At 40.2% G+C, this 14,094-nt stretch overlaps 1 protein-coding gene across 1 annotated transcript in view; it reads right to left on the minus strand.

Annotated features, from left to right (window-relative positions):
- Window positions 1-390: 390 nt before the first annotated feature.
- Window positions 391-14,094, minus strand: part of LOC130363175 (zinc finger protein OZF-like) — a 34,538-nt gene continuing 20,834 nt past the window's right edge. Inside the window, exons 6-7 of the mRNA XM_056568612.1 lie at window positions 13,385-13,442; window positions 391-4,237 (exon numbers count right to left, since the gene is read on the minus strand). Coding sequence (XP_056424587.1) covers window positions 3,135-4,237; window positions 13,385-13,442 — 1,161 coding nt within the window. The 3' untranslated portion in view covers window positions 391-3,134. The remainder of the gene's footprint in view (window positions 4,238-13,384; window positions 13,443-14,094) is intronic.

Consider the following 14,094-nt stretch of genomic DNA (forward strand, 5'->3'; position numbering starts at 1 on the left):
TTTCCTATAAGGAACACGGACAGTATCAAATACCCAGTTGACTAATCGCTTGATTTTCAGGATATCTACTTATTGGCATCAGTCACGGACGGCACATAGCGCCTATATGATATGGACAGAGCTCTCTTTACAGATGTAAAATAGTTTTCCCCACAGGAATATATCATGATATAAACTGAGCACATATAAGATTGTATCATTTGTTTTTGATTATTTCCAACAATGATATCCAAATATTAGCTATCACTTACTCGCCCTGTGCTACTAGTTACTGTTACAGTTTTAATACCCATTTCTGGTCATTTTATATGATATTTTTAGCATCATTTATTGTATTTTATATTGTATATACCTACTACCTGTGACCCAACAAGATCATTGTGTGGTAGAGGTCGGCTGCAAGGGCTCCGCAGCCACCTCCAGCTACACAACAATTGTATAAACAATAGCTCTTTCTATATATATTTCAATAAATCTATTTTGATAAAATCATACAGGTATCTATCCTATGTTAGTCTCATAAAGGACTCCACTACACAGCACCAACCCAGCTATATCACAGCCCAGGCCTTGCAAGAGGACCGCAATACCCAGTATCTAAACATTCATTGTAATGCTGTACAGATAACTTTCCCAGCAGCCTCCTCCTTATCATCACAGACAGAACAGGAAGTCTTAGTTCAGTTTTAGGCCTAGTGGTCAAATGAAAACTGCAAGATTTTGGGATTGTTTTAGAATATATAAAGGAAAATAAAAAAAAACACCAAAAATGTTTTAAAAATGTTTAACATAAAAACTTTAAAAATTTAAACAATAAGTCATTTTCCGAAGACACCTTCTCAAAACATTTGGGGAATCCACGGCATCCAAGATTATAGCTATAAAATGGACCCCCAACTAGACCACAGATATTCCACTTTAGTAGACAATCCTTGTGGACCAAGTATTATTAGATTAATACCATGATAACGGGGTTTAACTAATTTCTAGATCTCTGGATACTTCTAGCGAAAACTAAAAAATTTTGAGCTCGTCTATCATTTCTACTTTTTTACGCAGCATCTTGAATAACTCACTCACCTCAAATCATGTGACCTATTCTTTCCACAAAAGTTAATACTTGTGAAAACACAGACCCATAGGCCCAGATTTACTAGAAAGTCTACACTTTCCCAACAAATTTTGCGTTCGTTTTTTTGTTGTTGATTTGACCATAAAAGCAGACCTCACAGTCAATGAGAAGTCCAGTGTAATTAAAGGGGTACTACACCCCTAGACATCTTATCCCCTATCCAAAAGGATAGGAGATAAGATGTCTAATCTCGCTGGGGACCCCCGCAATCTCCCTGCTGCACCCGGCGTTTATTAAGAGCGCCAGGTGCAGCGCAAGAGGCTCGTGATGTTACAGCCACGCCCCGTTCGTGACATCATGCCCCCTCCCATAGACATGCATTGTGGGTGGCGTGGCCGTGACATCACGAGCGGGGCGTGACTGTGACATCACAAGCCTCTGCCCCGCATCGCCAGCCATCCAGGACGGAGCGAAGTTCGCTCCGTCCATCGGATGTCTGGGGTGCTGCAGCAGACATTACAGGGGTCCTCAGGGGCAGGGTCCCACGATCCCCTATCCTTTGGATGTCTAGGGGCGGAGAACCCCTTTAATAACATTATGTGTGCAATTTGGCATAAAATGTCCCCTAATGGTGCAACTGAGTGCATGAAAAACCAACAAAATACACTTTCCCACAAGGAGACTGTAAATCTGACAATGTGAGAGCAAAACCTTACGTAGAGATAAAATACGTAGAGATTTTGATATGAATAAATCTAGGCCATCTGAAGGGTTTTGTGTATAAGGAGTTCATCTCCGGTCGTAATACAGTATATCTCCCGACTCTTTAGTCCAGACCTTACGGGTCCTTCGCTGTTCCTTTGAATTATCATGCGGATTGGGCCAAGTCTTTCATGTGTTCATAAAGCCCCTTTTTTCATTTCCTCAGAGGATTTTTTTTCTCAAAGACCTAAACACTGACTTTAGATCAATATATGTTTCATTAAATAGAATTCTAAGAAATATTTTTGCCATTTTCCGCAGTCATTGCCACCATTACATCTTATACGAGTTTCACTTTGGTTTCAATGGTGTTTCAGAGCAGCGAAAAAAACTGCTGTATAAAAAGTGATCCAAGATTTTTTGTTTCGAGCTTCTCCCCGGTCTGAATCGAATAGTTCGAAGAAAACCTCAAGACGGCTTGAAGGCTTAACTAAAACAGTTCTACATAGAAGAGAGGGCAGAAAGTCTTGTAAGTTTGTTTAGTTGCAGTATTCACCACTGATCGCCGGGTGCCGATAGTTAACAATACTTAAGTTCCTGGGGGGCAAATTGTCCTTAGTGTTTCAAAATAAACCCTTGATATCCACACGAAAACTAGAATTTTCTGTTTTAGTGACAGTGTCACTAAGATCATGCAAATCCATATCTCCATGATAACCCATTCTGAGTAAGAAAAAAAACGGCAATATTCTGAATTGTAGAGCAGGTCCTTAAGGAAAAAAAACTTTTTTTGTTCTTGTTTTTGCCTCTTGGTTTTCCAGCAGTCATAACTTTTTAAATGCTGTAAGTTTCAATTTTACGTGGGTCAATTTTGTCCTATCTTTAGGTGCCATTCTGTCGTACTTACAGGTTAGTGTTTAGTTTCTGTTCATTTATTTTTTGACGGGTATACAAAAACAAAGTCAATGTTTTCAGTAGTTTCCAGTCTTTTTATACCGTTTAACAATCCTAAATAAATTTGTAAATTATTAGTTGTTTGCTAATTGTTTTGGAGTTTTGTTTTCACTTCAAATTGTATCAAGAGTTTATTAGTCCCGTAATGGTATTGATTATGCACTATATATATATATCTATGTACATTAAAGCTTCTTAGGAGTAGACTTCTGTTTCACTATACTAGTATTATACGGGTCCTCAAAGGGCTAAGTTATACATTGAAAGGCATCCTCGGGAAGCCCTACAGAGAAGTTCCACACCTTCCAACATTTCCTACAATATGAAAAGTCAAATGTATCATCTGATGTAGACAACTAACTTTCTGGATAAAACATTTCCCACATTCTAAACATTAAAAAAGCTTCTACCGAGTGTGATGTCGTAGATGTATCAAAAGATTTGCTTTCTGATTAAACGATTTCCCACATTCTGGACAGGAGAACGGCTGCTCCCCCGTGTGAAGTCTTACATGAACCATCAGATTTGATTTCTGATTAAAGCATTTGCCACATTCTTGACACGCAAACGGCTTCTCCCCCGTGTGAAGTCTCAGATGGACCATAACATTTGCTTTCCTACTAAAGCCTTTCCCACATTCAGGACAGGAGAACGGCTTGTCAGGGTGGTTTTTAAAATGACGATAATTACCAGATTTTTGGGAAAAATATCGCCCGTATTCCGAAAAAGTCTTCCCCCTTGTGTGAGTTCTTCGATGCCTCACAAGACTTGATTTCTTGCTAAAACCTTTCCCACATTCCATACAGGAATATGGCTTCTCTCCCGTGTGAGTTCGCATATGTAACATAAGATACGATTTTTTACTAAACCATTTCCAACATTCAGGACACGCAAAGGGTTTCTTATCGCTGTGACTTTTATAGTGGTTAACAAGAGATGATTTTTGGGCAAAACATTTTCCACATTCGGAGCATGCAAATGGCTTTGCCGATGTGTGTGTTCTTAGGTGCTTCATAACATTTGTCTTTTTGCTAAAAGATTTACCACATTCTGGACACGAATATGGCCTTTTCCCTCTATGAATTCTCAAGTGTTTAAAAAGAACTGATTTCCTGCCAAAACATTTTCCGCAATCTGAGCATGGAAATGGCTTCTCCCCCAAGTGACTTCTTACGTGGTCTACAAGATTCTGTTTCCGGATAAAACTTTTTCCACATTCTGAACAGGTAAAGGGCCTTTCTTCTCTAAGAACTGCCTCATGCAAAGACAGGCTACATTCTTCTGGATACTGTAGCCCACTTGGATATATATCCCCCGGTTTCCGTCCAGTTCCGATCAGTGATGGATTAGACGAACATATATCAAGACCCGAGGTATCAGATAAATCGCTGCTGTGAAGGCCTAAGGGCACATTAGGAATCAATGAATCAGCTTGACTGATATTGTGCTCTTGTTCATAGCGGGGAAATAAAAGAGGATGTCCTTGGAAGCTTCTCATCCATTCTTCATCTGAAAAGTAGAAGACTTTTTTTTTTTTCTTAAGAAAAAAACTTTTTTTTATCAGACTTTAAGACAAGAAGATAAAGTTATATTGACATGAAAATAACAGGATAATGTACAATTTTATTAAGTAAATTAAATTTACTATGTAAAAAGTGAAAAATAAACACAAAAACAACATGGTGTTTGAGTTTTTTTTTTCTTTGAAGGTCTCAGAATATGGGGAGGGGGAGACTAACTTTTTAAATGTATTTTTTGGGATTCCCCTAAATTGAAAATACATCTGGTGCAAAGGAAAAGTAGGGAGATTCCACCTATAATTTCTCAGACACCTTTTGAAAAATGATGCAGTGATCAGGTTCAATACTTTTTTTTTTTACTACTTTTGATACAAGTCCCTTTTTGCCATTTACGACTACTACTGGCTCTTTTACACTTCTGTTTCTGTTATGCTTTTCTTCTTTCTGTTATTACTTTTACCTATTTCTCCTCCTCTGCTGTTCTTACTTTAATTTCTTAGCTTTAGTATCTCCCATTAATGTATATGTCATTCTTTTAGGGGTGGGGGGGGGGGGGGTGCAACAGCATCTTAGTCTATTCTCTTGAATGTATTACTATTAAATGGGCACTGTCACCAAATAAATAATTTTTTTATATAATGTAGTACTTATGTACTACAACATATATCTAATATACTTTTATATATTTTTTTCCATTAAAATGGTTTAATTTACATTTAAAAACCGGACACTAGGGATCTCCCTCCTAGTGGCCGGCTGCAGCATGGCGTGACGTCATGCTTGAATTCGGACCGATGCCGGTCGGGCATCGGTCCGAATTCAGTCAGGCTACGCTCGCTCCCTGCCAGTCAGACAGGCGGGAGCGAGCACTTTGAAGTAAGAGGATGCACCCTGGCTCCCTGGCCTCGCTCCCGGGGACAGGTAAAATATTATGTCGGGGGGGGGGGGTTGCGTGTTCACCTATACAATATGCCTCCAGTTTCACCACTACAACTCCCAGCATGCCCTGACAGCCAATAGATGTCAGGGCAAGCTGGGAGTTGTAGTGGGGAAACAGCCGGAGGGACACTGAATAGGTGAAATAAGGGGGGTGGGGAGGGGGAGTGGGTTGAGTGGAGCGGCGGGGCCGGGTGGTTTGCAGGCTGCGCAGCGGGGAGGGGGTACACTGAATGGGTGAACTAAGGGGGGGGAGGGGGAGCCAGTTGAGCGGCGCGACGGGGTCGGGGTTGCGGGCTGCGTGGCGGGGAGCGGGATGTGCGTCCATCACAGATACGGTGTTCGCCTATACAGTATGCCTCCAGTTGTTTCCCCACTACAACCCCCAGCATGCTCTGACAGCCAATAGATGTCAGGGCAAGCTGGGAGTTGCAGTGGGGAAACAGCTGCAGGCACCCTGTATAGATGAACTAATGGTGGAAGTATGCCCCCCCCCCAGCAGGTATCAGTGACCAGGCAGACAAAAGGCATTTTTAATATGTAAAAAAAAAAATTAAAGGCAGGGAGGGGGTTAGGGATAGACGGGCAATAGGCAGGGGCAGAACAAAAAAAAATAATGGATGGTGGGAGCTACTCTTTAAGCTTCCAAGATGTTGATTCTGTTTTCAACACTTTAACAAGTGTCTTAGGTATATTGGTGGAGGAGGAAATATCCACACTTCTTCTATGAGAAAATTACTTCAGAAAAACGCTAACATTAGACTTTATTTTCTTACATGGGATTTAAATTGATAAAAGACACACACATTATATATATATATATATATATATATACATATAACATTTCTAAACTTTCCTCAATTTCAATTAAAGATAACATGCAACAATAAGAAAAAAACAGGAAGGGGGAGGAGGAGAAGAGGAAGAAAAGAAAAAGAAAAAGAGGAGAGGAAGTTGGGGGAGTAGGAAGAAGAGGAGGAGAAGAAGAGAATAGGAAGAAGAATAAGAGGAAGAATAGAAAAGGTCTCTCGTTAGGTCCCGTGCCATTTGAGAAACCTTGGCGTTGGTGTGCGGGCTCTGGTGTGTCCTTCATATAAGGATACACTGGCGAATGTCTCAATTTTAACATCAGTGTTGAGGGATAGCCAATGTCACTGTTTACATCTACCACAGTAGTGACCCATATTCCTGTATTGTATTATTCTAACTGTTACACATCCGCACCGTCTATCTGGTGTAGGATTCTATTGTGGCACTTGTAGTCCGCTGCAGGCATCCTCCATTGTATGCATTTTTATGCTGGGGATCGCCCCTAGCAACGGACTACAAGGGCAGGATCTGCTCCCCCAGTATAAATGCACAACCGCATTTGGGGTTGAGCACCTCCAGCCATTTGAGACCACGTTTTTTGTTGTTGAAGAATAGGAAGGGGAAGAGGAGGAAGAAAGAAGAAGAAAGAGAAAAAAAAATGAGGAGGGTGAACAAAGAAGAGCTAACTCCACCCAAAACAGACATCAACTCCATAATTTTGAATTTTAAGGCAAAACAAAACGCTTCGTATTATGCTTTTAAACTTCTTTACTAAACTCAGCAGCATATAAGTAATGGAAGTATCATAGAAATTTTTTATATAAATAAAGTGTAAATAAACATCAGGATACTAGGATGCAACCTAGAATGATGATCATGGCCTCGACCAATCAGGCAACAGTACAGCAGATATCAATAACTGTCATATAGATAACTTCCTTCTTCTTTGCTGCTCAGCAAACAGTGAAGTTATGTAATATTTTTTCTCTCATATTGTATTACTATATCAATTTATATATATTCATTTAATGATTTCATAATTTATTTCATATTTTAGTTCATTCATTTATTCAAATTCTCTTAATCTATATATTATCTAGTTTTATTGTATTCCATTGTGAGTATGTGTATATATATATATATGTGTGTATGTATAGATGGATATATATATATATATATCTATATATTTTATCCCTTTTTCTCATTCTTAAATTCCGTTTTCCATAAAAATTGCCTGTATTTTCTGGTTGTTTTCATTTTTCCTTTTTTCTCCATTATAGCTTTTATGCTATTTTTCCACTTATAGATATTCCCCTTTTATTACTTTCACTTCCTTATCCTATTCACATCAATTCTTTATTGTTAGTTTTTTCCTACCTTCGTCTTGCGCATCTTTTCTTATTTAACTGCGTCATCACAGCCATCTTCAGCGCGAGCTCCGTCTTCCTCCCCCCCTGCTTCAACTGTCCTTTTGATCTCGTATCTCGAGCGCTCCGCTCGTTATCGCGAGATCTTCTGACAGCGAGGTCGTCTCCTGTCAAGCGCTCCCGGGCTTTTGACATTCTCCTCACAGCTGTCAAAGCCCGGAGGTCGCGCTCGCCTGTGTTCTGTCATAGCGTATCCTAATTCATTGTTAAAATTTGGCCTCCTGCCAAAAACAGTGTAAATCTGTATTTCTTCTCCTCCACTGCTGCCCGGTGGCTATTTTAGTCTATTTCACTACATATTTTTTCACTATGTGAATTTCATGCACTAATATATTGATTTTAATTAATTTATTTCCTATTTATTTATTAACTTATCTATTAATAATTATTCTAGTTATTTAATTAATTGATTAATTCATGCTTTATTTATTTAATTCCCTTTTCATAGTAGTATTTTAATTTACCTCATATTAAATTCATTATTCATTTATTACACTATTATCCTATTTTTTATTTAACAGTATATTTAATTGATTATATATCTAATTATTTTACTTACCTCATAATTAGTATTTTATTATTCATATATATTTTATTACTGATTATCCTTAATTATATCATATACAGTATATATATATATATATATATATATATCTCTTTTTCTCCCTTTTACTGATCTCCATAATTATATTGAGTATGTCTCAGGACAACATCCAAACTACCACAGAAAAAGTCAATCCAGACGCTTTGCAGTCTTTAGTGGACGCTTCAGTGTCCAAATCATTACAAAATGCAGTTTCCACTCTGCAAGAATCTTTTGAAAAATCATTAGCTAATATTATGGCTCGCTCTGGCAATATGACTCCTGGGGTTCTACCTCCTATTACCCCTTCCGACCATTACTGGTCTCCTGCCGAATCGGTATCTCATATGGCAAAAGGTTTTAAAGGTCCTGGCAAAGTTAAATCAAAAAAGCGCCATACCTCAATTGAAGAACCTTATCCCTCTAAAGGTGTACAACACACTTCAGGGACTCGCCATGAGACTAATACCGCTCATGCTCCAGGTTCCAAACCAGAACCATCTAATAGTGGTTCAAAGAAACCACTTTCCTCACCCTCCACCAGAGAGGAAGTCCAGCCTGTCAAGGCTTCTACATTTAGAGCGAAGCCAGACTCCTACCGAATTCAGTCTTCTGAGGAATCGGACGATTCCGACATTCAAGATGTTCAGGAGATTTTATATTGTTCGGAGGACAGTGACTCGGATCACGATGACCCTGCTTTGCAGGAAGACACTACAGTGACACATCCTGGGGATTCATACTTTGATCCCGCTTTAATTTGCCACCCACGCTCAGGCGAATGGCTTCCAAATTCTAGAATTGCCGAATTCTTAGCACTAAGAGCTAATAAGCCTTTAGATCGTCCATCTCGTAGCAAATTGAAGGCAGAATGCCCTCGCCCTTCTTTGCCTAATAATTCCTCGGCTACTCCGGAGTTGGACCCACTCCTGGCGAAATTCTTGTTTAAAACAGGAAAAAACCCAAAGAAGGGAGTAGACCGTAGCTTTAAGTCCTGTCAGGACAAATTAATGGACCTTCTGGGTCCACTTTCTAAAATTATGGACATGGCTGATGAGGCATCCGCCTCCAATTCTACTGTTGATACCGAAACCCTTAAAGGGTGGATTCAACGAGCAATATGTCTATTTGGCAACGCTAATGCCGCTCTCTCCACTGAGAGGAAAAGGTCTATTCTCATGAAGATTGACCCACAATTGACCAATCTGGCTACTGCCGAACCGGCCAACCCCACCAATGGCATGCTTTTTGGTGAGGATTTCATCAGAGAACTAAATAAATATGTGGGTCTTTTTTCCTCGCTTAATAAAGCGCAAGTTTCTATGAAGAAAGTGTTCTCAAGCAGAATTTTTGGGAGGGCCGGAAAAGGTCGGGGCCGATTTTCCGGCCGGTCATCCCAGCATAGAGCTTATAGAGGCCCCTATTCCAACTCATCAGTACAATTCGCAGCTCCACCCTCTGCTCCCTCCCCATTTTTCCCTTACAGGTCCAGACCATGGCGCTCCAGAGGCCAAAGAGGTTATCCTCGCTCCAGACCTCCCACAGGTAAGTCCACCCCTGTATTCTTCCCTACATATCCCATTAGGGGGAAGACTCCTTCATTTTTTCCACAATTGGACTATGATTACGTCCGACTCTTGGATACTAAATACAGTCATGGGGTACCAAATAGAATTTGTCATCCCTCCTATCCAAACCCATTTACCTCATCCAATCCAATTTTCCCTATTGGACAAAAAACTCATAGACCAAGAAGTCCAAGAACTGGCTTCCAAACAAGCAATTATTCCTGTAATCCCACATTCCATGGGTTTCATAAGCAATCTTTTTCTGGTAAAAAAGAAAGACGGAGGTCACAGACCTGTGATCAATTTAAGACTTTTAAACAACCTGGTTGTTTATCGTCACTTCAAGATGGAGGGCATCCATCTTCTAAGAGACATTCTTCTGAAAAACGATTGGTTAGTGAAGATAGATTTGAAGGACGCTTATTTAACAATACCAATCCATCCGTCTTCTCAACATTTTCTTCAATTTCTCTGGAACGATCAGACATGGCAATTTACTTGTCTCCCATTCGGCCTCTCATCGGCTCCGTGGTGCTTCACAAAACTACTCAAACCAGTAGTTGCCTCTCTCAGAAGCCGCGGAGTTCGTCTTATTATCTATCTAGACGACATTCTCCTTATGGCCCAGTCAAAAGAGTTACTTTTGCTCCACATGAACTGGACATTACACCTCTTAACTCATCTAGGGTTTCTCATAAATCACAAGAAATCCATCTTAGTTCCAACTCAAAATCTAGAATTTTTGGGTTTCATGATAGACACTCAACTGACCACTTTGAGTCTCCCTTCAAGGAGATTGAAAGTTATTCGGAAAGAAATCCGACAGATTCTTCACAAAGACATTATATCTTTGAGGACAATAGCTCGAATTGTGGGTCTCCTTTCAGCATCCATTCAAGCCATATTTCCTGCTCCTCTTCACTACAGAGCTCTCCAACGCCTGAAAATTCGCCACTTAAGACAAGGCCTTGGTTATTCAGACGAAGTTCCTCTCTCCTCAGAAGCCAAAGAGGAACTTCTTTGGTGGCTCACTCACATAGAGTCTTGGAATGGAAAAGCAATTTTCCATCCGAACCCAGACATTGTCATCGAATCGGATGCGAGTCTTTCCGGATGGGGCGCTCGTTGCGGTCCCCTTTCTACAGGAGGCAAATGGTCTCCTTCAGAGTCCCTCCTTCACATCAATTGTCTGGAACTTCTAGCAGGATTCTTTGCCTTAAAAAGTTTTGCAAAGAATTCCTCCCATTGCTGTATTCTTCTACGTATGGACAACATTTCTGCTGTCCAATACATCAATCATTTGGGAGGCACAACTTCAAAAGTTCTTGCAGATTTTGTCAAATAATTTTGGCATTTTTGTTTAGACAAGAATATTACCTTGAAAGCGGAATACCTTCCCGGAATTTCCAATTCAGTAGCGGATTGGTATTCTCGTTATTTGACCGATTCCAGCGATTGGAAACTTCATCTTCCAATCTTCCAATCGATCAATTCTCTTTGGGGTCCATTACACATAGACCTCTTTGCATCCCGTCTCAACACTCAATTACCTCTATTTTACAGTTGGCGCCCAGACCCAGAAGCTTTGGGTGTGGACGCCTTCCTACAATTCTGGCCCCAGAAGACTCTTTACGCCTTTCCTCCCTTCAATCTCATTCCTCGGGTTCTATTTCAAACCTCAATACAGAAATCCACTCTGGTTCTCATCACTCCGCTATGGCCAACCCAGTCTTGGTTTCCCCAAATTCTTCATCTTCTGATAGATTTTCCCCATCTTCTACCTTCTTTTCAGAATCTTCTTCTGGATCCTCAAGGGAACTTCCACCCTCTGATTCTGTCGGGACAATTGACTCTAGTCGCTTGGTTGATTTCGGGTCACCAAGTTCTAACCTCCAACTTTCAAAATCGGCTCAGGACATCCTATCTGACGCATGGGCCCCAGGTACCAGATCTGCTTACAGATCAGCCTGGAAACTTTGGTCTGATTGGTGCGATAGAAGACATTTGGATCCCTTACAAGCTTCTATATACCACATCTTAAATTTTTTATCTGCCTCTTTTGATGCTGGTAAAGCATACAGAACCATTAATCTTTATCGTTCTGCCATTTCCTCTAAACACGTACCTATTGATTCCATTCCTATTGGTAGACATCCTCTTGTTTGTCAACTACTTAAAGGTATTCGTTTCCGTAGACCACCTTTACCAAAATATACTTCCACATGGGACGTGAATCTAGTTCTCAATATGTTTATATCCTGGGATGATAATGACTCCCTCTCTTTAAAATTTCTTTCCTTCAAACTCACTACCCTTCTATGTCTTATCTCCGTGAAACGGGTCTCTGATGTCAAATCCCTTGATATATCTCATAGACAATTTACTCCTCAAGGTGTTATCTTTTCTATTTATCGTCGTACCAAAACTAATCTTCAATCTGTTTTCTACCCCTCTTTTCCGCATCACGTAAAACTTTGTGTTGTTCGTTGCCTTAGATCTTACGAACAAAAAACTGAATCTCTTAGGAATACTTCCCATTCCCAATTATTAATATCCTTTTGCAAACCTCATGCACCTGTATCCTCTCCTACCCTGGCCAGATGGGTTAAACAAACTTTGCACCTTGCTGGTGTCGATACTTCCAAATTCACTGCCCACTCTACTAGAAGTGCTGTTTCCACTAGACTTTTCCAATCTGGTGCTTCTTTATCGGACTTACTGAAAGCTGCCAATTGGTCTTCTGATTCAACCTTTAAAACCTTCTATTTTAGACCTGAATCACATGTTTCCATGTTATTGTTATAATTTATTTTCTTTTCTTCCTCTATTGTACTAATTAGAGTTTATAATCTTTATTAATAGCTTTGAACTAGCATAATACGAAGCGTTTTGTTTTGCCTTAAAATTGAGAATTTTCCTATCCTGGGTGACGGAAAATTTGGATTTTAATAAAAACAAAACGCGAGTATTATCCCTCCCAGAACCCATCCCTGTAATTATGTTTTTATTTCTTTCAGTTCAACAATGATCACTTCATCTTCTCCTGTTATGACGATTTTCATCGATGGAGTTGCATTCCGATTCACATTGGTTTTCTTGTTCTACGACTACCTGTTACCAATTGTTCCTGTCTACTTCGCAAAGAAGAAGGAAGTTATCTATATGACAGTTATTGATATCTGCTGTACTGTTGCCTGATTGGTCGAGGCCATGATCATCATTCTAGGTTGCATCCTAGTATCCTGATGTTTATTTACACTTTATTTATATAAAAAATTTCTATGATACTTCCATTACTTATATGCTGCTGAGTTTAGTAAAGAAGTTTAAAAGCATAATACTCGCGTTTTGTTTTTATTAAAATCCAAATTTTCCGTCACCCAGGATAGGAAAATTCTCAATTGCCAGCCTTGCTCTAGCCACCTAATAGGTTTTCAGGTAGGGGAGGTTCTGAAGTCTTCAAGCTAATTTATCATTGGGAAAGTATAAGTTGCTGTATGTCCATGTTACATGTTTAGCTCTTAGCGTGCCCACTGATACTGACTGTACTCTGTGTGCCCACATTCATTAAGCATTGTCAGTGTTTGTGTTCTTGGGGGTGGGACTTGTTTGGGGTATGTTTTGTCGTCAATTTATAGCCAGAGTGTGTGACCAGTGTGACGTTGAGCTGGTAAGTGGCGTTTACCCGTTATGGTCCCACCCATGTCATAGAGAAGGAAAGGCCTGTATGTGACAAAAGATATTTCTGACCTATCGATCATCCCTTTAATAGAGATATTTACCATCAAATAAAACTTATGAAAGGCTCTTACCATCCATATATTCTGCTTTGTGCTTTTCAAATCCACTTGTTATTCCAACATCAATTTCCTGCAGGAATCCCACATTAAACACATGAAAAATAAGAAAGAGAAATTTAAAGGAACCCAAATTTACGCAAGAGAAGTTCAAAAATCCTGAGAGGGTGCAAACGAATAGGTCCTAAAAGTAGAGGTATCTCCTCACAGTGAATAGACAGATCAACAATCAAGTATTTTACACATCGGCAGGAATGTTCCTTAACTTTTATAGGATGATATTACTTTTAATCTTTCTTTAATCTTTTCTAGGCCCCTTATCACTTTGTACTAAGGAGAACAAAACTGAAATGCATATTCTACATGAGGTTACACCAATGTTTGAACAACAGATTACGCACTACACTAGTGAGTCAAGTGAAAGTTTAAAGGAGTAGTCCAGTGGTGATTCAGTGGTGAGCAACTTATCCCCTATCATAAGGATAGGGGATAAGTTGCAGATCGCGGGGGGTCCGACCGCTGGGGCCCCCTGCGATCTCCTGTACGGAGCCCCGACAGCCCGCTGGAAGGGGGCGTGTCGACCTCCGCACGAGGCGGCGGCCGACACGCCCCCTCAATACAACTCTATGGCAGAGCCGAAGCGCTGCCTTCGGCAATCTCCGGCTCTGCCATAGAGATGTATTGAGGGGGCGTGTCGGCCGCCGCCTCGTGCGGGGGTCGACACC

The sequence above is a fragment of the Hyla sarda genome, chromosome 3 (assembly GCF_029499605.1).
Source record: "Hyla sarda isolate aHylSar1 chromosome 3, aHylSar1.hap1, whole genome shotgun sequence".
Lineage (NCBI taxonomy): Eukaryota > Metazoa > Chordata > Amphibia > Anura > Hylidae > Hyla > Hyla sarda.